Source organism: Diospyros lotus, chromosome 8 (assembly GCF_014633365.1).
Source record: "Diospyros lotus cultivar Yz01 chromosome 8, ASM1463336v1, whole genome shotgun sequence".
Taxonomy (NCBI): Eukaryota; Viridiplantae; Streptophyta; class Magnoliopsida; order Ericales; family Ebenaceae; genus Diospyros; species Diospyros lotus.
Window position 1 is genome coordinate 36511277 of NC_068345.1, and position 27254 is coordinate 36538530.

Here is a 27254-nt window from a genome sequence, read left to right on the forward strand (position 1 = left end):
TTATATATCCCATTGTAATTTTAAACGGTTTAGTATCCTTTCTGCATGTTCTGACCCTTGTCTCTGCACCGTGATACATGTCCTTAAAGGCTTGTATATAGGCGATTTGGACTTTTTTCTTCTCTAAAACCCTCCATAATACTTCTTTAGGGACTCTATCATAGGCCTTTTCTAGATTTATAAACACCATATGCAGGTCCTTCTGATGATCTCGATATTTTTCATTAGGCGCCTCAGTAGGTATATAGCTTCCATTGTTGACCTACCAGGCATGAAATCAAACTGATTTTTCGAGACATCTATTTCTTTTCTGAGCTTCTGCTCTATTACTCTCTCCCAGAGTTTCATGATATGGCTCAATTTTAATTGGTATTTAGGAGAACATTTTATAAGACTTTCCATCATCCATTAAACTTCCTCATCTGTCTGTTATATTTGCCTATAACTCTGTGATCATCTTTGTGGGTGATGTAGTGTGTGTTCTCCATATTGTCTTGGGAACATGTTCTTTGTCCTACTCTTTTATTCCATCATTTGATTTATGATACTTCTTAAGTGTCTTAAGTCATAATAATTCTTTGCCTATATATTGCTTGTTCTTTGTAATCATCTGGCTGATAGTTTTCTCCTTTTAAGTTCTGTAAAAGTCCTGTTCTTCTTGTTGTTTCCCTGCTCTTGAAAATTTTCTGAGATTATCACCAACAACTTAGCTGATGTGTCAATTCTTGTAGGTACTAATGTATATGGGACCTACTGCCCTGAAGGAAGTCATTGAAAATGCTGAGTTATATCCTATAAGAGGCCTTTTCACTTTTGCAATTACTTTGATGAGATTGATGCATACTATCATCGAACACTTGGAAGTGAATTTGGTGTCTCAACTGGATGGATGGGTTTAAATGCACTATACAATGTGAGCACACTTTTGTTTGATCTATTTCTTCTTTCTTCTATCCTCTTTTTTACCCCGTATTTGTTTTTCTCCATATTTGGTATTATATTGAATTTCCAAGTTTCCTTGCGGCATGAGGAGCATAGCATATGTAGGTAATATGTCGCACAAGTTTGCTGATGAAATAGTGGTCAATGTTAATTTCCTTGCTGATGAAATATTGGCCAATCTTGTCATATATTCTTCTTCATGAGAGGTCTCTTCCATTCACATTAATAGTTTTTATGTAAATTGATATACATTGATGGAGGAAAGCTGTGGTTAGCAATGGTAAGGTTCCTCTTTTTTGGTTGGAAGGTCAGCGGTTCAAGTTGTGGAAATCTCCTCTTTGCAAAGCAAGGGTAAGGCTATGTACAAAAATGAGCCTCCCTAGACTGAAAACCACCTCTTTAGCGAAAGTCTCTACCATTATCACTTGTACTTCAGCCTCTCATGGCAATGGTACTCAGTCAAGCACAATTGAGGTTTAAGCCCATAAGTTGCTTCAAATGTTGTCTTCTTTATAGTTTTATATTATCTGAATTATTGTAGGCATATTCAACTTGCAGAATAACAAAATCTGATTCTTATCATGTATTTGGATAAGACATGCCCACAAGTTCCCCAAACTCCAATTAGATGCTCCTATTTAGCCATCAGTTTGTGGATGGAAGGTGCTGGAATACTTCAATTCAGTCCCTAATTTCCTCCGCAGTCCTTCAAAATTGTCCCAGGAATTTTGCATCCCTGTAGGAAACAATTGAAAATGAAACATGTAATGTCACCAGTTCACTGGAAAACAAGTCAGCAACATGAGTATCATCTGAAGTTTTAGAACAAGAAATAAAGTGTGCCATTTTTGAGTATAGATCCACCACAACAAGAATAAGATTGTTCCCCTTTGCTTTCTTTGGAAGTCCTACTACAAAATCCATGCTCAAGTGAATTTATGGTGCTCTTGGTTTAGATAAAGGAGTGGATGGCGTGGTATTTTATGGATTTCCTTTTCCAAATTGACAATTTGCATGTTGTTTAAGCAGTCTGCCCACTTCTTTATACATGCCTGATCAAATAATGATTGGCCTTTGCAGCCAATGTCTTATCTTTGCCAAGTTTTCCTGCCAAACCATTGCCATTGCCATGAAGCTCTTTGCTGAAATGTCTTCCCAAGTTACAAAAAAGTGTCATTTGACATAAGGTGGAAGTAAATGAGCATATGTAACAGAAAACTGCAAGCAAAATCAAGTAGCATTGATGCTGGAGCAAACATAATTGGGCTTAGGATTTATAAACCTTCTTATAAGTTGAATAAGACAGCTGATCATAAGTAGTCCTAGAAGACTATTTATACTAGGGTTATAGCAGATTTATTAATCCTAGTCTTTGATTTCTAAATACCCACCTAATCTCTGCCACCCAAGGTAATTAAAAGTCACATGCTAATTACACGGTCTCTTTCAGAAGAAAATAGAATATAATTGTTAACCACGAAAAAGAAACTATAATACAAAACAAAAGACACTTAAATCTAAATTATCAACAAACTTTATTGATGCTCCTGTATGAATTTCCCTGGATTAGAAAATAAGCCCAACTGGAATTTAATTTTTGTCAGCTTCAACATATATACCTGCATCAATATTTTTCAGCTTTTCTTTTACAACCTAGGTGCTTTCACTTGCTGGTTTACCGACTGTTTTACCAGAAATTGCGCATATTGGTTTCCCCTCCTTGACTTAATTACTTTATCTTTAATTGGAGCAACTTCCCTGTCAAATCCCTCAAATGGGTATAAATCAGACATGTTAACTATTGGGTTAATTTTCCGATCAAGTGGTTGCTCAATTAAATAAGCATGAGTTGATTTACTTCAGGATTTTGTACTCTTCAAACTTTCTTAGTTAAGTTTGTGATAAGTACCCTTTGCATTGCTTTCTCGCCTCAACTGAACAAGTGCCAAGTCACTGTCATCAATTTGTTGGAGTCTCTGGTGTTGGTTGGCAGCAGTTTCCATTGTCCACAAATGGAAATTTATAAATGGCATAAACTTTAGGGTTCTGGGTTTGTGAACCCAAAGTAAATAGTCTTTAGAACTAGTTATGAATATCTGTCATATTCAATTTTTAAACTGGAGGTCTACAAGCCTTAAACCCTAGTATCTCGTTCTAGTTTCCTTTCTACTTGTTTTGGCTATTGCTTTACTTTTTTTTTTTTTTATGCCCTTTTACTTCTGCACTGCCTTTTGTGCAATTTGCTAGCTTGTGAGTAACCAATTTGGCGCTGAATATCCTCTCATGTTGGGGGAGTTATTCACACATGATCTTGTATCTTCTATTCTCTCATTTTGTCAAAAATAAGTAAATAAATAAATAATAAAATTAGCATAAAGAGATTATTCAGTTGCTAGAGTATATGGGAAGATAAAAAGGGAAGACCCTACGTGTCCTTTACAATTGAGATCTCATCTCATTTAATCTCTATCCATCTAATGTTAGTAGTGTCCTTATGATATCTTTGTAAATGATATTCAGTTGAAAGTTCATAACAAGTTATACACTCTTTTAACATCAATTTGTTGGTTCTTAGTGATGTCATTTCCAAAATGTACACTTATTCTTTTCAGGTAAAGTCACGTGCTTACATGAAATATGTTCATTTAGTTGTCATTTTCAGAAGCCTGTCAACTTCTCATGTTTATGAAATTTTTGTGCCACATTTTCATTTCTTAGCTAATCGAAAGAAATTGAAACAAGATTTTCATCTGTGGTATTTTTAAGAAATGGAGATTGGAAACTAAAATATAGAGTATTTGTAATTAACTCCATTCCTTTTCTTGTTTGATGGAAAATGAATGTTTTCTTTTAAACATTCTGAGTTCACTATTGTACCATACCAAGTTTTCTTCATCTTGTAGTTAACATTAGTTTTTGCTACTGTTTCACCATTAACATGTCACAACATTTGGCTTTTAATCAATTATAAATCACAAGTTCCACTTTCTGCCAGCATGTGGAGGAAGTTCACTGATTGACATGAGCATGATAATGTGTAATGGACAAGCAGCTTGATGCAGCAATTTAAGAAAGTAAGGTCATGATATGACAAAGGCACTGACACATAAAATACATATTCCATATAAAAAACAAGACCCTTTTTCAGCACTGTAGATGCCTTCTGAATTTATTATATTAAAATAGTAGAGATTATGAAATAGTTGAGATTATGTCTTGTATTCTACATTTTAGGAAATTAATGTGAATAAAAATTCCTAATATCTATTCTGGTAGGATCTAGATCTAATCACAATCAAGTTGAAAGTTTTGGCTTCAAAATCTTGAGTTCAAAAACTTTCCAAGAGAGCTGTGCTATTTGCTATAACATTGATATTTACATACTGTTTTAAGCTTGTAATGTAGTCTAATTTGTTAAAGCAATGGATATTAACATTCTTATTGTAGAACCGTAGAAGCAGATGCCTTCATAGTTTTCAAGAAATGCTTGATTATAAAAATTAAAATATAGTAGTACATGTTTGAATAAGTGTCCAAATGTTTTAAGTAGTGTCAGCATATTGTTGGCACCAAATGTGACAGCTTTTTTTTTATAGGTGTCCATGTTTAGATGACCCTTAAGAACTATTGCATAGATTTTGATTGATTGCATCAGCCATATTTGGTTGATTTTCACATGGTTGCAAACTGCATTGGGTTTGAACTCAAAAATACCATCCTGTTCAGCTTCATGTCTAATTGTATCTTGAAATTTTTTTGTATTTAGAAACAAATTTTAGGTTTCTTTGATTTTTTTGTATTTTTTTTGTTTGATATATTATTTTCTGATCGGTTTAAATATATCTCTAAAATATCCAGCATTGATGCCTTGTTTAGTTGATTGGTTGATTTAAAATGTTGTAATGTCAAGGAATTGAAACATGTGTTATTTTATTTATGGGGTTTGCTTCTTTGTTAATTTTCAAAAGGGGATGTTGGACAGTGTGTGTCCATTTTGAGAAGTAGTAATACAAGCAAATTCTAATTATCAAACTTTATTTTGAGCAGGTTGTGCCAGGAGAGTTGACTATAGTAACTGGGGTTCCAAATTCTGGCAAGAGTGAATGGATTGATGCTCTTCTATGCAATCTTAATGGTAGTGTAGGTTGGAAATTTGCACTTTGCTCAATGGAAAATAAGGTGAGTTCATGTTGCAACCATATTCTTAAGGTTTCGCTTTGGGACCTTGTAAAAGCTTCATTTTTCTTTTCTTTTATCTGCATTTTGTTGATTTATACAAGAGTTGAATTTTTAACATGGTATAATTGTCATATTTTTTCTTTGGTAAATTGCACTAGACCCCCTATGGCTTGGGTCATTTGCGTGGAGACTCCTTACAACAACAACAACATATCCAGCCTTTATCCCACTATGTGGGGTCGGCTACATGAATTCTAGACTTCCATGTATTTCTGTCTTTTGTCATATCCTCTTTAGATCCATATATTTCATATTAAATTTTAATGTCTCTCCCAAAGTCTTTTTGGTCTACCTCTACCTCTTTTTGTGACTAATTGTTCCATTTCATCACTCTCCTCACAGAGCGTCTCTTAGTCTCCTTCTCACATGACCAAACCATCTTAGTCTAGTCTCTCTCATCTTCTCCTCGATTGGCATTACTCCCTACCTTATTACGAATAACTTCATTTCTAATTTTATCTTTTCTTGTATGTCCGCACATCCATCTTAACATCTCATCTCCGCTACACTCGTCTTTTGCTCATGCTGGTATTTGACTGCCCAACATTCTGAGCCATACTGCAAGACTGGTCTTATAGCTGTCCTATAAAATTTCCTTTCAATTTTAATGGGATTTTACCATCACAAACACCCCCGATGCATTTCTCCATTTTAGCCAACCTGCCTTAATTCTATGTGCGACATCCTCATGGATTTCTCCATCTTTTTGAATCACTGATCCCAAATATCGAAAATGGTCTTTTCTTTGTAGGATTTGGTCTTCTAATTTTATTATAACATCATCCACTCTTGCATTTTTACTAAATTTGCATTCCATATATTCTGTTTTCTTTCTACTTAATTTAAATCCCTTAAATTCTAAATTGTTTCTCCACAACTCAAGCTTAGTGTTCACTCCTTCTTTTGTTTCATCCACCAACACTATGTCGTCTGCAAATAGCATACACCATGGCACATTTGTCTGAATATCTTTAGTGAGTTCATCCATTACTAGGGCAAGTTCATGTTTTGGATCCGACAAAGTTTACGTTGACTGTCGGCTACCTAACACAACCCTCCTCCTTTATCCGGGCTTGGGACTGGCGTGGAGACTCCTTGTGGTTTCAAAATGATTCTAGAGGTACTTGTGGTTTGGCTTTTTTGTTGAGACACCCCCTTCATAACTAATGCTGTTACTCAAAAATCTAATTAACTTAAATTAAGTTAATTAAACACTGATTAACCTGAATTAAGTTAATTAAACCACTGATTAAGTTAAATTAAAACTAAATACTAACTAATGATCAGGGGACTACTCTTCTTCCTCCGCTACTGATATTGACTGACCTGTTGATAGGATAGCAGAGGCAGTTGAAAGTATATCTGGGGAAAGATAAAGAACCTATGCAGCCGTAGGGCACACAAATAGCTCGTTCAGTTTAATAAAATTTAAAAAAAGAGAGATGTGGCTGGTTGGAACATGGTTTCTGGCGATGGCGCTGGAAACAATGCGTTTTTCAGTTGTAGCCATTGTTTTTGGTGCTAAAAATGATGGTTTTGACTGTTTTTAACTGGGAAACACATCATTTCCGATAATGTCGATGGTCTTGATTTTGGTTCCAGATTGAAATCAAACCCATCTATGGTTCAATTTTCATGATTTGGAACCAATTGGTCCAGATTCCATAACCCATCAATGGGTTTTGGAAATCGATTGGTTAGGGAGAAAGGGCAGAGACAGATGGTTTTTGTAATGGAGGTTAAGACAGACAAAGCAGATACAAAGGGTTTTGCAGTGGTGGTTGAAGGCAGTGGCCAGCGGAGGTTAGGGTTTCCAAGGTAGGAGAGATGGGTTGAGACATGGAACGAAGGGGAAGTGAGGCGGTGTCGACGGTGATGACCAGTCAACGAAGAAGGTTGATGAAGGGCAGTGGTGAATGGCATGGCAGTTGATGACGCTGGATGTGACAATGATCAATGATCAATGCACTATGGCTCTTTCGCGATTTCCAAAGATTGCCTCTTTCTTCTTCTTCTTCTCCATCTTCATTTTCTTCGATTTGTCTTCCTCACTGATTCGTCTTCTTCTTCTTCTTCTCTCTCTCTCTCTCTCCAAACCGATGACTGCCCATCATTGCTTATTCCACTCCATCAGTTGCAGCTTCCTCCTTGTGTTTCCAGTCTGTGTGTCTTGATGAGCCCACCAGCCATTGTTTTATTGTTTTGTTGATTTTTGTTTTGTTTGTTTTTAAAATTTATTTTTAATTTTAATATTAGTATTAAGCGGAATGAGGTCATGAGCAAAAACTGCTAACCACAAGGACTTTTAGAAGTATTTCCAAATCACAAGCTGTATCTCAGCCAATGACCCAAACCATGGGGGGTTGGGTGCGAGTACCCTTTTTCTTTCATCATGTGAATTTAATTCTATATGCACATGAAATACAATTGCAAGCAATCTATGATTGTCTTTTGAGTGGCCTATACTTTTTGTTGATTCATAGAAGGTTTAGTTTACAATATGGTATATGAACACCATTCTATAAATATAAAGTGAATATAGTGCTGCACTTAAATGAAATGAGCATTTGCAATAAATCTGATGATGCAAAAATTGACCACCAATATATTTGTTGAGAGCACAACAACCATAGTTGTCATAGGTGCAAGGCGCATTGAGGCACAAATTAGTGTTGGGCTCGAGGCATGAGATGTGAGGTGAAGCACAAGCCTCCTGCATGAGGCATATTACACTATTCTTTTCAATATGTACCTATAAGGAGATAGATGCAAACTCATAAAATCATAAATGATAAATAACCAACTCTATAATAACAATTAATACTATTGCATAAAAGAAATTACTTTCTTCTAATTGCAAAAGGAGATTAGAGGAAAGAAAAAAATTATAGCAGAACACACTATAAAAAATAATTACAAGAAAACAATTAATTTCTTCTAATTTCTTTTGCAATGTTTTTGCTATGTCTTCTTTTGTAATTTTTAAATGTTTTTGCTACGTCTTCTGTAATTTTTTTCTTTCTTCTAATTGCAAAAGAAATTAGAAAAGGGAAAAGAATCAGTAGAGCACACAATGAAAACATTTGTTTCTTAGCAATTAGTTTCTTCTAAATTGCAACATAAATTAGAAGAAAGGAAAAAAAATTGAGTAGAACACAGTGAAAAACAATTACACTAAAGAATTAGTTTCTTCTAAATTGCAAAAGAAATTGGAAGAATAAAGCATAATGTAGATGTGAGTACTTCTCTAGCTAGTGGGACGTTCAATAGGCCTCAGACTTCCATCGTTAGGTTTGCCTTTCACCAATATATAAGAATATGTAATCAAATCAACAAGAACACATTTATATACAAGGCATGCACCTCATCCACCTTGTGCTTTGCATGAGGCGTGCGCCTAGACAATGCCTCAAGCATGGCATTGTGCCTTAGTGGTGATGAGGCACACATAGTTGTGCCTCTTGCCTTTGACAACTATGGCGATAACTGGCTTGGATGCCTCAAATCTCAAATCTGTAAGATGAGCTTTTGTAAAAAAAGAATCATGAAATTGTCCAGGGGTTTGTTGGGAAAGCCACTCCAATGCCTAAGTTAGACGTGGAGCAATAATAAAAATAGGGCAAAGAAGCCAGTGAGTAATTCAGAGTGCTTCCTTGGAGGAGAGATCCTTCTCTATTTGTAGTGTTTTAGAGATTATCCTTTGGTTAGGATCAAGTTTCCTTGTTAGAAAATGCTTAGGAATAGTTATCCTAGAAAAATTTAGAGGGATTAAGATTATCCCCACTGACCATCGTCTAAAAATTTAGGAGAAGGGGTTTATCTCAAGTTTACTGAGATTAGGATTAATCACTAGATTATAGGAAGTAATCCTAAATCATGATTGAGCTTATCGCTTATTTCTAGGAGAGAATCCTAGTTGGGTTGGGTAATTCAATTTTGAGTAGAATTGGTTTGCCCTTGGGTTTGTGGCTTTTTTAGGCCAAGCCAAGCCTAGGTAGAATACTGAGGCCAAGGGCAGCTTGGTTAAGCGGACCAAGGCTAAAGGTGGCCTGGATAATGGGTTAAGACTAAGTATGGCCCATGTAAGATGTATGTGTGTCAATTGAGTTGGATCTCGAGTATCATCAAAATCCACGATAGATTTATCATCTAAAATCTATTTAATTTGTCAGTGCTGGTACTCATTTTAATAAACTGCCTTCTATATTGCATCTCTTGTCCTCGTCAGGACCCTAGTTTCAAATCTAGGGTTTCTAGTTGGCAATCGTGGAAGAAGAAAGAAAGAGAGAGAAATGGGAGAAATTAGTGAGAAAAACAGAGGGAAATAGAGAATGGATAGCGAGAAAATGAGAGATCTTGAAATCAATTCATTTATAATGTCTCAGTACAAGGTGGTATAGCCTTATATATGGCTTGTCAGACCCAAGGGATCTGGCAAGGATGAGATTGAGAACAGGGGAAATGTGGAGGGAAGATTTGAATAAAGAGAGGGAAAATTAAGGAGGGAGAATGATCACGAGAGAGAGAGAGAGAGGGGGGGGGGGGGGGGGGAGGAAGATCAATTCAATCATATGTTGATCCCCATCCTTTGTTATGGGTTATTTATAGCCTAGCCTTACAATGTTCTGGAGTGTAGAACTCGGGATGACCTAACTGCCATAACCACTATGTACAAGCAGTAATAGCCAGAAAAGAACACAATTGCAGTATTGCCCCTAGGAATGTGGCATGGCTATCCTCAACAGTTAAATTGGTTACATTTGTAACTGATTCTACTAACAGCTTATAATAGTTGCAGTGGTTTGTTGCCAACTACTATAACTGTAATAATTGCAGTTGAAACAACTTCAACTGCTTTCTGCTATATCCTATCTTCTAATTTTGCTGATCATGACAGTCTTTTTCTTAAAATATTATATAATATCTTTCTTGTGCATGAATTTGAGAACCCTCTTATGGACTGTTAAAGTTCTTGCATCAGGTGATTTCATGAAGTGCCTTCCTTTTTATTGATATCAATCTTAGTCCATGTCTATTCAATTGATGTGTAGGTTCGGGAGCATGCAAGGAAACTTTTGGAGAAACACATAAAAAAGCCCTTCTTTGATGCGAGGCAAGTTTATAGCATAGTTTATTGTCATTTACTACATTACTTCCGTTTTGTGTTAGTGAGCTGAAAAATTAGTTCATGCTCCCAAAGTTGCGCATCTATCTGCTTGTAGAACATATAACGGTCTTGCTTCTTTGTCTGATATTGAACTTGATGGTAATTGCTAATAAAGTTTAGAAGTAATTAGATGACTGTATAATAGTAAATTGTTTACTAGTTTGATATCTTTGGCCTCAAAAATAAAGCTGGTGGAGTGAGAATTGGGCATCAAACTGTTATTTGGTTGTGGTATGCTGGCATCAATACTTCTAGATCCCCCACTAGCTTCATTCATTGTTACTGAAGGTATCATGATCAAATATCAATGTCCTTAATTGCAACTACTTCTGATTCTCCTTGGTAACTTATCTAGCTTCATTTCTTTCCTCTAATTTGAGGGAGTTTGAGAAGATTATACTAATTGTGTAAAGCATTGTTTGGATGTATTGTGTGGGGTATGAGATTGGAAACTTTGGATCTCCTATATCCACTATAGATCATCATCACAAACCTTACTCCAACTTGGTGGGGTTGGATACATGAATTGTAGGTCTCCAATTTTCAATAAGGCCATTATATTTCATGCCATGTTCAAGGGTTCCTACAAAAACAACAACAAATAACAATCACAAGCCTTAATCCCACTATATGGGGTTAGCTACATGAATTCTTGACTCCCACTCATCTTTATCCATGACCATTTCTTCTATAAGGCCTTTATATCGTATGCCATGTTTAAGGGTTCTCCACCAAGTATTTGTTTCTCTAAACAAAGCTGAGAAATAATATATTTCTCTATTTCTTTTGTTTATACTCTAATTCCCCTTTTCTCTTTATTGAGAAAGAGAATAATACAAAAGGAAAATAACAAAAAGGAAAGAAGAATATACAGAATATATATAGCTCCTAACATGTATAAAGAATATTCTATATTCAAAAATACTTCCATTTCTACACTCCCCCTCAAGCTGGCTTGAAGATATTTTCCATGGCAAGCTTACTCACAAGTTTCTCAAACTGAGTTTTGTGTAATCCTTTTGTAAGAATATCAGCCACTTGGTCAACTGTTGGAATGTAAGGCATACAAATTACTCCATTATCAATTTTTTCCTTAATAAAGTGTTTATCCACCTCTACATGCTTCGTCCTGTCATGGAGAACAGGATTATGAGCAATAGAGATTGCAGTTTTATTATCATAATAAACTTTTGCTGGTAGTGAAGTGGAGACCCTCAAGTCTGATAGAAGCCTCTTTATCCACATGACCTCACAAATGCCATGGGCAACTGCACGAAATTCGGTTTCAGCACTGCTTCTGGCCACCACATTTTGTTTGTTACTCCTCTAAGTAACAAGATTCCCCCCCCCCCCCCCCAACAAAGGTGCAGTACCCTGATGTAGATCTTCTGTCAGTTATACTGCCTGTCCAATCTGCACCTGTATAAGCCTCTATATGAAGATGTCCACATTTTTTAAAAATTAGACCCTTTCCAGGGGTTCCCTTTAGGTACCGCAGAATTCTATAGGTAGCTTCAAAATGTTGTGAACCAGGTGAGTGCATAAATTGACTTACAATACTTACAGCAAATGTTATGTCTGGTCGAGTATGGGATAGATAGATAAGTCTACCCACAAGTCTTTGATATTTCTCCCTTTTTACCACGTTCTTGGCCTCGGCAGGTTGAAGTTTTAAGTTGGGTTCAATGGGAGTTTCAGCAACCTTACACCCAAGCATTCCTGTTTCATTGACTAAATCTAGAATATACTTACGTTGGTTGACAAAGATCCCCTCTTTAGATCTTGCAAATTCCATCCCAAGAAAGTATTTTAGAGGATCCAAGTCCTTGATCTCGAACTCATGAGCTAATCTTCTCTTAAGCTCTTCAATCTCTCCTTTGTCATCACCAGTCATTATTAGATCATCCACATACACAATTAAGATTGCTTTCTTACCGTCACTAGCATGCTTGAAGAACAGTGTGTGATCTGCTTGGCTCTGAATGTAACCATAGCTTTTCATCGCCTTTCCAAATCTTTTAAACCATGCTCTCGGAGACTGTTTTAGATCATATAAGGATTTTTTTAAACGACATACCTTGTTTGTACCGGGGCTCTTCTCAAATCCTGGTGGAAGATCCATAAACACTTCTTCTTCTAAATCACCATTTAGGAAGGCATTCTTTACATCAAATTGGTGGAGTGGCCAATCAAAATTCACTGCAAGGGAGAGAAGAACTCGAATGGAGTTTATTTTAGCTACTGGAGCAAATGTTTCTTGATAGTCGATACCGTATATTTGGGTGAATCCCTTAGCAACCAGTCTTGCTTTGTATCTTTCTATGCTCTTATCTGCCTTACATTTTATAGTAAATATCCACTTACAACCTACCGTTGTTTTGCCTTTTGGTTTGTTCACAATCTCCCAAGTTCCATTCTTTCTAAGAGCACTCATTTCCTCTTGGACTGCTAACTTCCAATCTGGGTCACCAAGGGCATCCTGAATTGTTCTTGGGACATGCAGGATAGAAATATTTGAAAGAAAGGCCTTATGATAATTAGACAATTTTTGGTATGACAGGTACTTAGCAATTGGGTGTTTGGTACAAGATCTCACTCATTTCCTAGTAGCAATAGGAACATCAAGATCGGACAAGTTAAATGAAGAATACTTTGAAGGAGTGAGTTTAGAATTATCATGAGAAAAAAAAGTACTATCGAAAGGCCCATCATTCAAAGACGTCAATTGTTCAGTAGTTAGAGGAATATTTGGATTGATAGTATTCTTCAAGGTTTGCCTTCTTGTATAAAACTGAAGCTCCGATTTTGGAATATTCTGATCCATTTGTGGTAATTCTCCCCTTGGTTCCAATCCCATCAACGCTAGGCACCTGTGAACTAGACACACCCTGTTCCACAATGTTTGAGACATTTATATCCTTGAGTTGTTTATCAGAGTGGAGAGGAGTATTAATCATGGTAGGACGAGGATCATAGAATTTTAAGGAATTATCCTCCTCAACATTAGAATGCAAAAGATTATCTTCTTTCTCAATACGCTTCCCCTGAAGATTATTTTTGGGAAAGTAGGAGAGACACATCTATAGTAATATAAGTTTTTTTTGGTGACAAGATTAAAACATTTGTACCCTTTTTTATTTGGTGCATAACCCAGAAAGACACATTTTTCAGCTGTGGGATCCAATTTGGAACGAAATATTTGAGGAATATAAACAAAGCAAGTGCATCCAAAAACTTTTAAGGGTAACTCAGAATATATACGGCATAGAGGGAAGAGTTGTTTTAAAGAATGCAAGGGAGTTTGAAACTGTAGAACACGAGTAGGCATACGATTGATGAGATAAGAAGCAGTTAAAATTGCATCACCCCAGAGGTATTTAGGGACATTCATAGACAACATGATGACCTTGGCAACCTCTAGTAGGTGTCGATTTTTCCATTCAGCAATACCATTTTGTTGGAGAGTTTCACGACAAGTGGATTGATGTAAAATTCCTTTTTCTTTTAAAAACCCCCCCAAAGATTTATTAAAATATTCAGTGCCATTATTAAATCGAAGAATACCGATTTTTGTGTTAAATTGAGCTTCAATTAGATGGAAAAAATCTTTGAAAGTTTTAGGCACATATGATTTCTTTGCAAGTAAGTAAGTATGATCATCAATAAAAGTAACAAATCACTTTTTGCCGGACAAAGTGGAGATCTTAGAAGGCCCCCAAACATCACTATGTATCAAATAAATGGTTTTGAAGGACAATAGGGTTTTGGAAGAAATTTAACACGATGATCTTTGGATAAATGACAACTCTCGCATTGAAACATAGAAGGATCCACTCCTTTAAACAATGTAGGAAATAAATATTTCAAGTAAGGAAAACTAGGATGGCCTAGCCTAAGATGCCATTGCATTATTTGATTAGAAACAGAAGTAGAACTAATACCATTCAACCCGTGAGCTTTTTTTATTACGCAAGACATCCCCATCTAAATAGTAGAGCCTGTTTATTTCTTTAGCACTGCCAATCGTCTTCCCCGAGTTCTGGGCCTGAAAAATGCAATAGGAATCAAAGAAGATAACACGACAGTTAAGTCTTTGGAAAGTTTACTAACAGATAGAAGATTGCAGGTAAGTTTAGGAACATGGAGTACTGATTGAAGATCAATATTGTCAGAGAGTTTAATGAGACCTTTACCTGCAATAGTTGAAAGACTACCATCGGCTATTCTTATTTTGTGTATACCAATTATTAATTTATAAAGCATGACATGGCATGGACCTATAATCCTTGGTAACTTATTTTTCTTCAATTATTTCTCTAATATAAACTGAGAGTCTATGAGGATTATACTTTTGTTAAAGTATAGAATTCCATCAGTTACTTCATTTTGACTCAATATTAATGTACATTCTCAATCAATTTTAAGTAATAAATAGTAGGTGAGTATGCATTATCAAACGTATTTGTTTGTGAAATCACTGTGTGCTCAGTCTTAAGCAGTTAGTTGCATTATTAAGTCACTTTCCAGTTATAGATGAAACAGTATGTAATAAAGGCTATCACTCTTGTAGTGTGCTTATTGGTGTGTAACACTGCTTCCTTTTTTTTGTGCTTTACCATTGTTCATCATTTTTCTGGGTATACCTCATGATGTATATTTTAATCTTTTGGCAAACATTTTCTCATCATGCGCGGGAATCATTACCTAATGTCTACATAAGCATGATACAGATTTTTTTTTTTCCCTTTTGGACAAGTGGAATAAACTTGCACAGGTTGAATTTGGAATTTCAGCCATGACATTATCAATATTGCTGTAAAGTATCTAACTTGTGTTCTCTTCTGCTTAATCATAGATACAATGAATCTGTTGAACGGATGACTGTTGATGAGCTAGAGCAAGGAAAGAAATGGTTGGATGAAACATTTTATCTCATAAGGTCAGTTAGTAGTATCAGTTATCATTTTCATTCTTCTTTCTATAGGATTGTTAACCCCATCTGACCTGACTTGCTTAATTGTAATTATAATTGATTTTTCTTGAGTTGTTGAACATATAAATCAATTATAGTTTAATATGAGATTTAGTTTGCTTGATTTCTGAAGGATAAATGGAAGAAAATGCCCTAAGTTATTCTTTTCAAACTGATAAATTTATTTGGTTATAAAAAGAATAACATTAATCAACTGATCAGCTCACAAAATTCATGATTTTGTGCTGAAGCTCAGTGAGTCATCACTTGATGAATTTTTCCTTTTAAGTCAAAGAACAAGTCTTTGTAAAGAATTCTTTTTCCTCTTTGACTGGGCTGGTTCATGTTCTGGTTTGATTCTACTGCATGGATCTCGCCATACAACTTCATTTATATTAGCTTCACCAGTTTCTTTATTAAAATTTGTGATAAATGTGTGTGGCATTTTAGGTTGCAAGGGGCTTGAAGGAGAAGTCTGTCTAGTTTTGAGTCTAAATAAGAATCTTTGATATCTGGATAATTTTAATAACAGCGTAAAGAATGATAATGATGTTAAAAAAGTGGTTCTTCTCATTTTCATTTTTTTTTTCTCAATTAAGTGTTTAAATGCTTAAATATATTCTATTGGGAACATATATAATGAAGAAGAGCATCTTTCTGACATTTTATGTTTTATGTGCTGCAGTTTCATGGAAGCATATGCTACTAGTTGTATTCTTATTTAATAATCCTTTTTTTCCACCCTTTAATATAGTGGTTTGCCTTGTTGGTTGTGGAATAGGTGTGAGAATGACTGCCTTCCAAACATCAGTTGGGTCCTTGATCTTGCAAGGTCAGCAGTTCTAAGACATGGTGTTAATGGACTTGTGATCGATCCTTACAATGAACTTGATCATCAACGGCCTGTGAGCCAGTAAGTTACTAGCAGCGCTACATATTGAGAGAATTTCAAGCAAAAACATTTTAGGAATTTAGTTTCCTAAAGAACATTTCCAATCCCATGTTGGATGCTTCCTTCTATGCTTTAGCTCTTACTTTTAGCACGCTTTTCAATGGTGATCCTGTAACATTTACTGTACATGTAACAGGACTGAGACGGAGTATGTGAGTCAGATGCTAACTAAGATTAAACGATTTGCTCAACATCATGCCTGCCATGTTTGGTTTGTAGCACACCCAAGACAGGTAATGAACCATTTGTCTCTATTTGCTGTCTATAGTTCTTATTCTTGCAACTGATAAACTGGGGATGTCTTTATTTTTTGCCTAGAGTTTTTGCGTTCCTAACCTGTAATTGCTGAATTCATAACAGTTGCATCATTGGGTTGGAAGTCCCCCTAATTTATATGACATCAGTGGAAGTGCACATTTCATAAACAAATGTGACAATGGCATTGTCATTCATCGGAACAGGGATCCAGATGCAGGTCCTATGGATCTAGTGCAAGTAAGTGGGTTTCTCTGCACTATTTGGTACCCGCAAGAAATTTCAGTAATGTGGCATTCTAATTGTATGTTTTGTTACCAGGTTTGTGTGCGGAAGGTGCGGAATAAGGTTGCAGGAACCATAGGCGAGGCTTTCTTGTCATATAATAGGTATGGAGCTTGCTTTGTAGTTTTGTGGGATCTAGTTTTTGCAGGAATTGTTCTTAATGGTGGTGGTCATATTTTTTTTTTGATAACCCAAGTGTCAAAACTTAGGCCCCACTATTCTTGGGGGGAGGTGGGCCTCACCCCAACCCACTCCTAGGTAAATCATGATTTAATCTCTATATAACTCCTTCAGGAGGTTTCGAACCTGAGACCTTAGGCATGTCCACCACCGGCTCTTGCCATTGGAGCCACCCATGGGGTGTTTGTGGTGGTCATATTTTTAGAGGTTGCTTTTTGGAAATTGCCATTTGATGCATAGCTTTGTGCTTGGTTTCTGTAGCATACCGTGGTATATTTGATCCATTGATGGATTCTTGTCTTGGGGAAGGATAAACAAAATCTTGATGGATGCTTATCAGTTGAAAAAAAAAAAAAAACAGAAAAGAAAGGAAGAGAAACCAGTCTTATTCCTTGATTGATTGAAACAGTGGTTCATTATATTGGGTCTTAAGTGGATAATGGACTGTTCTTATTGATGAGAAATGAATTGTAGTGTTCAAAAACAGATTTTTTGTACCGTTTAATTGCTCTTAGCAGTTTTTATTTGCAATGGGCATTGAGTTTATTATCTATCTGACACATATTTGACGTAGAAAAAAAATGTATATCAGATACTTATTTGAAATGTGACTCACATTACCAAGCAAAAAAAGAATGTGACTTAAATTTATTTTTAATGGATAATTTGTCGACTACTGAATGTAGATCTTTGTATTTGTGGGTGTAATCATATACCATTTATGAACAATATTGAATAATTAAATTTGTTTCTTTAATATCATTTCCGTGTTGAATGGTTCTACCTTTTGGTCATTTTTGGTTAGTTCTGGATATTATATCAACAGATAAGGCTAATAAAAATATGAAAAAAATAGTTGTTTGCATCTCCATTGTGTCTTTGTCCATCTATTTCAGATTTTCACGTCTTGTGAATTTATATCGATGATGACATATTTGCACCAGTTTTTGTAGCATTAGAACTTGAGCCCAAGACTTGGGTTAGCTTCACACTTTTCACATTGTTTCTCACTTTGGATTTTGATAGCCACTTTTAAATATTTATTTCTGGTGATTATACTTTTGAATAAGACATTTTTGCAGTCCTCGTCAATAAGTCTCTGTAAAAATTGACTGGTACTTGTTCCAAATTCCTTAATTTCAAAGAGGAGAAAATTTTCACACTGATTTAGTGCCTGTTACATGCCCCCCATCATTTTGCATTAGGTACCCCAAATCCTCATCTTAAGTGCCTAGAAATGGTTTTCACGTCATCATACCAGTCTTCATGTGCTAGCCTATGATTGGAACATGTCATTATCCCATAGCAAAACATGTTTGACGTAGCTAAACAATAAATAACACATTTTGGTCACTAGATCAGCTATGAGACATCCTCATTTACTGCCCCTATAAATTGGAGGGCCTACCAGAAGAAATCATCCATCTATTCATCTCCCTTCTTTCTGCATGTATATGTGCAAATTTTTTGCGGGCAGACTTGGTGTTTATCTGGCTGTATTACAATGGCTGCAAAACCTTATGTATTCTACATTGCATGGGCAGGGTAACTGGTGAATACATGGACCACGTTAGTTCCCGAGTAAATGGAAAACCACATTAGCAGGGTCGGCAATTGCAGAGAGTTAAATGAAGGCTGCCAACTTGATTGTTCATGAGTGCTCTTCTTGTTGCCTAAGAATACTCTTAACTTGTAGAACCTTATGCTTAAACACTCGGTAGTGTCAAGGAGAACTAATTCTCAATTTTGTCCGATCTATTTTGTTTTTGTTGTATATCTTTTTTTTTTTTTTTGTGAAAGAGCTTATTTTTTTTATTATTATATTTTTCTCGCCGTTCCTTGAACTTATTGTATAATATGATTTGTATAATTTGTACTTAAACTAAGGCTGTAGATTCTGATTATATAGATAGATTTTTAAATGCTGAGTCAGAAGTGATCAGGATGATGATTCATGGATTTTAGTCTATGGTTGGAATTAGGACTTCACCAGATCGGAGGTATCTGTGCATATGCATGTTTGCTTTTCAAATGCATAAGAACTATGTTTCCGGTGCAGTGGGTGAGCCACTTTTTGCATTCACTTATTAGACAATCAAGGATTATTGAAGACAGAGATTAAACAGATCTCTTGTTAGGGTTTGATAATAGTGTCATAAACCCACCCTTTCCCTGTTAAGCCCATTTTTTAGATAATTGGAATAATGTTAGAAATTATGACTGATAATGGTTATGTGAAGAAATGTATGGAAGGTTTTGCAGATGGTGACCACTCCACTGCTGCCTTTTGTTCTCATTTACAGTGCAAAAGGTTCTATCTTTTCGTCGCATAGGCATAAGAGAATATGCCATCCTGACAGAAAATTTGCAAATGCTGAATTTCACTAGTTTGGGTAAAATGTGTTAAATTTAATCAAAATAATAAATGAGTTAATTGGTGGTTCGTTTAGCGACAGGTTTTGGGTTAGAGATTTTTAAGCTAAGTCATTGTTGGTCCGCCTCATACCTAACCCTTTGTCATTTTTAGCATATGTGTTTGTGAATATTAGTATAAAGACTAAATTAACTACAAATTACACTCGTTGATGTTTTTATTTGGCATTAGCACTAAACGGGCCCATAACATTTTGGGTTGGTCGTTGGTGACAACTCTTATCAAATGAATGAAAAAATGTTTATGGTAACATATATATATTTAAACCTCTTGGGAGTAATACAGACAGCCGTTCGCATACATTTGAGGATTTGGGTAGTGTAAGGTTGCGTATTCAAGAGTAGGCCTATGTAGGTAGTGTATTATTTGCGTTTATTTGAGGGGCGAGGGTACAAGTTTTGACTTGGACTTACTTATCCATTTGTTTGGCCTGATGTATGGAATTGTAATTTATTTATAGAAAGGAGGTGATGGCCCAATGTGTATCGAGGCTTCCTAGATTTTTGTGTTAAAAAAAAAATATACATATTCATGATTATATGGTATTAGAAGTGAATTATCTTTTTTCATGTTCATATATCAAATATAATAGAATAATAAAAAAAATATTATTTGAATATAAAATTTTATACACATTATTATTGTTATGGGTATTTTTTGCATGGGTTTGGCTTGACCTAACAGGTCGGCCTAATCTCTTGAAGCTCAATAAGCTTGAGCTCATCAGAACAAGGTCACATGTTGCTGAAATATGAGCTCAGATAGCAGAACCAAGCGAGTTCTCAGCAAGGCTTCCAACGATATACCCAACGAACTCCTAGCAATACTTCTAGCTCGCTGGCTTAATCGTTCAGCTCGCCGACCTAATCTTTCAGCTCACATAACAACATTACTGCTGAATAATTAGAGGAAATGATCCACTTACTTTATGTGAGGTACATCAGATCCCTGATAATACGGAGTTCATTCCCAATTTTATGAAATTGATAAGGGCATTTTGTCCCCATGATGTCATTTACTCACTTTTGTATTTTATGCAAGTGTAAACACTTTTCACTATAAATAGGGGTCAAAAATACTATTGTAAAAAGAGACAACAAGAATAACATATTGTGTGCCGGAATAACCAGAGAATAGTCGTGAAGTAGGCATCATTCTGGCCGAATTACGTAAAAACCTCCTGCATATATTCTATTCTATTCCGTTTCTTATTTATGTATTTGAACTTATTTCTTCGTTACGAGTCTACGAATTACGGTTGAAAAATTCTAAATGTTGACAATTACACACTTGAATTTCATTATATTATAGATGCCCTTGTTATAAACACTCTTCTACTCTTAATTAAATAGAATATGCAATACCATATTTTTAAATAAATAAATTTCATATACAAATGATATTTTCGGTAACAATAAGGTTATATTAATATTACAGTTATATGGAATATGTTATCAAAGGAGAATACAAAAAAGTGGGCCCAAAATGATGCTGACACGCCAGATCTTGGTGGCCTCCAGGCTAGCATACAGCTCTTGTAAGAGAATCCCAACGGTTCTTGTGCGGTGGCTTTCCACACAGGTGACCGTTTCTGTGGGGCCTTTCATTTTTCTCTTTACAAATTATATAACCGTTGCCCAGCCAATCAACCCCCACACAGAAACAAAGGAGCCGGAGGCAGGCCGCCACAGAGCATTTCACAACGGTAATCCGTGGTTTTCTTTCACTTTTTCTACTTCTTTTTTTTCGATCTGGAACTTGGGTTTCTCACAGTTTTCTCTTGATCTATACGTTTCAGTGTAACGAACTTTGGTTGGATTAAATTTGCTTCCACCATGACTGTCGAGGTTAAGGCTCAGGAAACCCAAGTGGCTGAAGTTGTTCCGCAACATCCAGAACCAGAAGAGGCTTTGAAGGCTGCCAATGAGACTGAAAAAGTGGCTGTGGCTGAGCCTGAGGAAGATCCCATGGCAGTTGAGAAGTGTTCTTCCTACAGGGAAGAGAGCAACTTTCTCTCCGATCTGAAAGACCACGAAAGGATGGCCTTGAACGAGCTGAAATCGAAACTCGAGGAGGCCATCCTCGGGAACAATCTATTGAAGAAAGAGGAGGCCGAAGAAAACGAGAAATTGTCGGATAAAGCTGAAGAGGAGAAGGGCAAACGGGCCCCAGAAGGGGCAGAACAAACGGAATTGAAGGTTGAGGAAGAGGTGGGTACCCATGAAAGAACAATAGAATGTGTTGAAACTGAACAAAGTGATGAAGATGAGAGGGTTGAAGAAGAAGTCATTGATAAGGATATCGCCCTTTGGGGTGTACCCCTTTTGCCCAGTAAGGGTTCTGAGGCGACAGATGTGCTTCTGCTCAAGTTTTTGAGGGCTAGGGAGTTCAAGCCCAATGAAGCATTCCAGATGCTTGAGAAAACGCTTCAATGGAGGAAGGAGTTTAAGGCTGATTCCATCTTGGATGAGGATTTGGGCAACGATCTGTGCTCTGTTGCATATATGAGCGGCAATGATCGTGAAGGTCGCCCCATTTGTTACAACATTTTTGGGGCTTTTGATGATGAGGAACTCTATAAGAAAGCTTTTGGGACCGAGGAGAATCGCGAGAAGTTCTTGAGGTGGAGGTTCCAGTTGATGGAAAAGGGCATTCAGAAGCTTGATTTCAAGCCTGGTGGTGTCAATTCATTGCTTCAGATCAATGATCTCAGGAACTCCCCTGGACCTTACAAGAAGGAGCTTCGGGTTGCCACCAAGCAAGCTGTTGGTCTGCTCCAGGACAACTACCCTGAATTCGTGGCCAGAAATGTAAGAAATATCAAGATTTCTACCTCATTCAATGATTATAGATCTAATTTTTCTGCAATTTCATAGTGTTTTCATTCCAAGGCATTGATGGGTACTAATTTATTTGATGCAGATATTCATTAATGTTCCATTCTGGTACTACGCCTTCAATGCCCTCTTATCCCCTTTCCTAACTCAAAGAACCAAAAGCAAATTTGTGGTTGCTCGACCGGGGAAGGTCACTGAGACCCTGCTCAAGTAAATAAGTTCCTCTCCATTACCCCTCTCCAACCCCAGTAGCTTGATTCAATCAAGAAGAAATGCCAGCTAACTTAAGTCTTGCACAGGTACATTGCTTTAGAGGAAATGCCCATTCGGTATGGTGGATTCAAAAGGGACAACGATTTCGAGTTTTCCTTTGAAGATGCTGGCGTTTCAGAACTTGTCCTGAAGGCTGGTTCAACAGCAACTCTTGAAATACCAGTGCCAGAGGTGCTAAAAAGTCAAGATTTTTTTTTTTTTTTCGTTTTTAACTCCTTCAAGACAAAGCCTGATTGAATGATGTCTGGTGTAAACAGGTTGGAGCAACATTGATTTGGGATCTGACGGTTTTGGGTTGGGAAGTGAACTACAAGGAGGAATTTGTCCCCTCCGAAGAGGGTTCATATACCATTATTGTTCAGAAGGCAAGAAAGATGAACTCGAATGAAGGACCAGTTCGCAACACTTTCAAAGCTAATGAACCTGGAAAAATTTTGCTGACAGTTGAGAATAGCTCAAGCAAGAAGAAGAAGGTTATGTATAGATACAAGACCAAGAAGGGCCCTTGCATGGCAGATGTTCCATACAGCTAAATGTTTATATAGCTCGTAAATGTGCTTGCTTTTCATGGCTGTTCTTTCAGATTTGATTTGGGAGTGAAAGGAGGTGGATTGATGAGAGTAAATTATTTCTTTTGGACATTCTTTTAGGACAATTCATTCATTGTGTTGAGTAATTCTCTGTTTCCGACTTTAAGAGTTTTCTGGGATGGATTGCTTGTTGGGAAGAATTCATTCATTAGTGAAATATTTCATTTATTTTTGTCAGGCAGTTTGATGTGTTTAGTTTGTAAGCATTTCTGCTTATTTTTCTTGGTGGCTAGGCAACATTCAAAATTGATTAGCTTTTTGTTATCATCTAAAGAGAGGCCTGAAGGCCCAGAAAAAAAGATAAGACGACCCAAATACTTCATCTCAAATTGCGAACGAAGTGGTCTTTACAGCTCTAAAATGCTCTAAAAATCACTCCAAACTATGATCAGAAATATCTAACCGTGTGATATCCTCTGTCTAAACGGAGCAGAACATGGTCATACGGGCAATACTGCAAACCAAGACCATTAATAGTGGAATTGTATTTTGAAAATCAGACTCTCAGTGCTTGCTTGAGATATCATATTATAGTGCTCATTGAAGATGATACCCCTTATGAGGTGGATGAGAGTACTTTGGGTGGGATTGGAGATATCATATATACAGATTTGTTCTTGAGATAAACTATTGAAGAAGGCAATTTTCACTTCCATTTAAGTGACTCATATAATTTGGTAACAACGATTGGCCAAAAGCTTTGGTATACAAGTATGTTGATAAATTAATTAAGAGCATGAAGCTGAGTAGGAAAGTAGTTTTCAAGGATTGGATCTTCTGACTCATTCTAATTAATTTATTGTTTAGTAAAGAGTTGATAATTGGTTTTAACTATTAAGTAGGGTTATGAGTAAAATTGTTATGGAAGGCCTAATGTCTTGAACCTTATGCCATTCATTATTCATATAACCAAAACAAAATTAAATTTAATCTATTATATACACATAATTAGTTCTTCTATAACCAAGTTACAAAAAGGATGGAAAGCCAACATCATATTTATTGAACATAGAGAAATTTATTTTGCATATAGAGCCCACTAGAGAAATTTCAATCAGCATGACAATTGACTAATATCACCAAATTAAATTTCTGAGATTCATAGCCATCAATCTTTTGAAAACCTACTGTTAGAAAAGTCAAAATGAAGGAATAGTAGAAGCTCCAAAATGTGCACCCTTTCATACTTCAGTTCTTTATTTTAATTTGTTTTTAAAATTTAAAAATATGAAAACGTATTTGCTATGCATCTTGCTTTTAAAAAATAGCACAACTTTCACTTTTTTTTTTCTCAAAAATTACGAAATCTCTTAAGAAAGTAATTAATACATGTATATAGTTGAAGTCTTATTGTCTCAATCTAAATGTTATTCATCAAGACATATATGAGAGACGGCCAAAATGACAGAATTGGTAATATCAGTCAAATTTTGGGTGTCAAAGGTTGTGCAATGGTTGCTTTGTATTCTCAGGAAGGTTTGGATAAATTATATTTTACTTATGTGAAATTTTATTAAATTAATAGTGTATAACCCTCATATTTTAAAAATTATACTAAATATTTATTAAGGAATCTACATAATTTTATAAATATCCCATGCACCGTACATCTAACTACCTTCATCATAAGGTAATCTAATGTAATGTTGGAAGGGTAACGATATGATTTGTTTTTCTCAACTCAATGACTAGTCTAAGCTGCAATTTTGTTGACAAAAAGGGGGATGACTCTCTAGAGGCCAGAAAAATCACCCAAAGCTGCACCAGGCTCGAAATTTCAGAACCCAGTTTTTCATACCAGAGCTGTCTCAACCTTCAAGCAAGCTACTACCACTATAAGTAGCAGAACTTTCATCCTCTTCTCAATGCATACGAACTTGAACTGAGATCACAAGATGAAGATTCCCACACTTTCATTTCTTTCATTTGCTTTTCTTCTTTCCTCTTCAATTCCAGTTTCAGCTTCTGCTCCAACCCATGAAGATTTTCTCCAATGCCTGTCCCTTCACTCTCCCAATTCCACCTCAATCTCGCAAGTGATCTACACCCCGAACAACTCTTCCTATTCATCCGTCTTGCAATTCTCCATTCAGAACTTGCGATTCACGTCATCTTCAACCCCCAAGCCTCTCGTCATTGTCACGCCAATTCACGAATCCCAGATTCAGGCAACAGTCTACTGTTCCAGAAACCATGGCATGCAGATCAGAGTTCGGAGCGGCGGACATGACTACGAGGGTCTTTCCTACGTCTCCGAGGTTCCTTTCGTTGTCGTCGATCTAATAAACCTCCGATCGATCACTGTTGATGCCGGAAACAAAACTGCTTGGGTTCAAGCCGGCGCTACCGTCGGTGAAGTTTACTATAGAATCGCCAAGAAAAGTAAAACTCTCGGCTTTCCGGCCGGCGTTTGCCCTACGGTGGGTGTCGGCGGGCACTTCAGTGGCGGGGGCTACGGTTTGCTGCTGCGCAAGTATGGCCTCGCCGCTGATAACATCGTCGATGCTAGATTAATCGACGTTAATGGCGACATTCTTGATCGAAAATCAATGGGGGAAGATCTGTTTTGGGCTATCAGAGGGGGCGGAGGCGCTAGCTTTGGAGTCATTCTTGCATGGAAAGTAAATTTGGTTGATGTGCCCTCAACTGTAACTGTTTTCACAGTCGACAGGTATTCACCGAATGCTCAATATTATTCACAAAATAGTCATACCATCATCTGCATAATATTAACAGAACATTCTTATATCAATAACAGGACGTTAGAACAAAACGCAACCAAGCTTGTTCATCAATGGCAGTACGTTGCCCACAAATTTCCCGCCAACCTATTCATCAGAGTCATCATCCAAGGCGTGAACTCCAGCCAGAGTGGGAAAAGAACGATACAAGCTTCATTCAATTCCTTGTTCCTCGGCCGAGTCGACGAGCTCCTCCCGTTGATGCAAGAAAGGTTTGCAGAGCTGGGTTTGAGAAGAGAAGACTGCAAGGAGATGAGTTGGATCGAATCCGTTCTCTACTTCGCCGGCTTCCCGAGCGGAGAATCCATTGATGTTTTACTGGATAGGACTCCCTTGTCCAGAAGCAATTTCAAAGCAAAATCAGATATTGTGAACGAACCCATCCCGGAGACTGGGTTGGAAGGGATATGGGAAAGGTTTTACGAGGAAGAAGCTAAAGTTGCCGTAATGATCTTGAGCCCATATGGGGGCAAGATGGATGAGGTTTCAGAAACCGCCATTCCTTTCCCGCATAGAGCTGGAACCCTATATAAAATACAGTACGTAGTTTCCTGGGAGGAGGAAGGGGCAGAAGCATCCAAGAGCCATATAAATTGGATCAGAAGGCTTTACAGGTACGTGCTGTTATCTTTTTTGATAAATTTTAAAATACGTATCCGTATCTGGGTGTTATTGTTTTATATAAATGTTGAGTGCCACAGGTACATGGCTCCCTACGTTTCCAAGTGGCCGAGAGCTGCGTATATCAATTACAGAGATCTTGACATTGGAGCGAACAACCAAGGAAACACAAGCTATGCACAAGCAAGCGTTTGGGGGTTTAAATATTTCAAGGGAAATTTCCACAGATTGGTGCAAGTGAAGAGCAAGGTTGATCCTGACAATTTCTTCAGGAATGAACAAAGCATTCCTCCTGTACCTTCCTGGTCGAAGAAGGGGGGTGGTGAGTAGTACTAGTTAGTTAGTTAAGCAGAAGAAGTGACTGTGTGTGACTTTCTTAGGAAATAAGTAATTATATGATGATATCTCAGTAGTAAATTAATAAGATACCATTTATGGATGTAATTAGTTAGAAACTAGTATGTGGAATTTGACTTTGATTTCGATTTCATTTCTTCATGAAATAATAATAATAATACCATAAATTGGAAGGCTCTTTGTCTTTCTTGTTTTTTTATTTTTGCATGATACATTTCTTGTTGGTTTATTAATCAAGTCTGTGTGTCGTCTATTGAAAAGTAAGCTGCTTTTTTTTTAAATAAATTCTACATGTGGTCAAATAAATGGAAGCATATGTGATGTGCCCAATTAATTAGTCAACATTAATTATCAGTGGCATCTCACATATATTATAATATATATATTTAGTAACGCATGACAAATTAAG

General features: G+C 36.6%; 3 protein-coding genes across 3 annotated transcripts; all 3 read left to right on the forward strand.

The window, feature by feature from the left end:
• The first annotated feature begins 711 nt into the window (after positions 1-711).
• LOC127807826 (twinkle homolog protein, chloroplastic/mitochondrial) lies at positions 712-18951 on the forward strand. The gene is made up of 9 exons (XM_052345954.1): positions 712-913; positions 4990-5121; positions 10233-10294; positions 15204-15287; positions 16102-16233; positions 16409-16505; positions 16633-16767; positions 16849-16916; positions 18537-18951. The coding sequence occupies exons 1-9, from the start codon at positions 890-892 to the stop codon at positions 18592-18594; spliced, it is 792 nt and encodes a 263-aa protein (XP_052201914.1). The 5' UTR covers positions 712-889; the 3' UTR covers positions 18595-18951.
• A 2026-nt stretch (positions 18952-20977) lies between these two features.
• LOC127807823 (patellin-4-like) lies at positions 20978-23352 on the forward strand. The gene is made up of 5 exons (XM_052345949.1): positions 20978-21131; positions 21225-22236; positions 22349-22473; positions 22563-22707; positions 22794-23352. Exons 2-5 carry the CDS (start codon positions 21262-21264, stop codon positions 23067-23069), a joined length of 1521 nt encoding a protein of 506 aa, XP_052201909.1. The 5' UTR covers positions 20978-21131; positions 21225-21261; the 3' UTR covers positions 23070-23352.
• Positions 23353-24775: 1423 nt separating this feature from the next.
• LOC127807821 (tetrahydroberberine oxidase-like) lies at positions 24776-27040 on the forward strand. The gene is made up of 3 exons (XM_052345947.1): positions 24776-25797; positions 25885-26481; positions 26569-27040. Exons 1-3 carry the CDS (start codon positions 25022-25024, stop codon positions 26816-26818), a joined length of 1623 nt encoding a protein of 540 aa, XP_052201907.1. The 5' UTR covers positions 24776-25021; the 3' UTR covers positions 26819-27040.
• The last annotated feature ends 214 nt before the right edge of the window (positions 27041-27254 follow it).

What these genes read in the sequence shown, in the direction of transcription:
- LOC127807826 (XM_052345954.1), top strand. Translation starts at nt 890, where the DNA reads ATGGGTTTAAATGCACTATACAAT. An exon ending in CATCAACGGCCTGTGAGCCA is followed by an intron (nt 16,234 to 16,408) that starts GTAAGTTACTAG and finishes TACATGTAACAG; the next exon opens with GACTGAGACGGAGTATGTGA. An exon ending in GCTTTCTTGTCATATAATAG is followed by an intron (nt 16,917 to 18,536) that starts GTATGGAGCTTG and finishes TTGCATGGGCAG; the next exon opens with GGTAACTGGTGAATACATGG.
- LOC127807823 (XM_052345949.1), top strand. Translation starts at nt 21,262, where the DNA reads ATGACTGTCGAGGTTAAGGCTCAGGAAACCCAAGTGGCTGAAGTTGTT. An exon ending in GTCACTGAGACCCTGCTCAA is followed by an intron (nt 22,474 to 22,562) that starts GTAAATAAGTTC and finishes AGTCTTGCACAG; the next exon opens with GTACATTGCTTTAGAGGAAA. An exon ending in TTGAAATACCAGTGCCAGAG is followed by an intron (nt 22,708 to 22,793) that starts GTGCTAAAAAGT and finishes TGGTGTAAACAG; the next exon opens with GTTGGAGCAACATTGATTTG.
- LOC127807821 (XM_052345947.1), top strand. Translation starts at nt 25,022, where the DNA reads ATGAAGATTCCCACACTTTCATTTCTTTCATTTGCTTTTCTTCTTTCC. An exon ending in ACTGTTTTCACAGTCGACAG is followed by an intron (nt 25,798 to 25,884) that starts GTATTCACCGAA and finishes TATCAATAACAG; the next exon opens with GACGTTAGAACAAAACGCAA. An exon ending in TGGATCAGAAGGCTTTACAG is followed by an intron (nt 26,482 to 26,568) that starts GTACGTGCTGTT and finishes TGAGTGCCACAG; the next exon opens with GTACATGGCTCCCTACGTTT.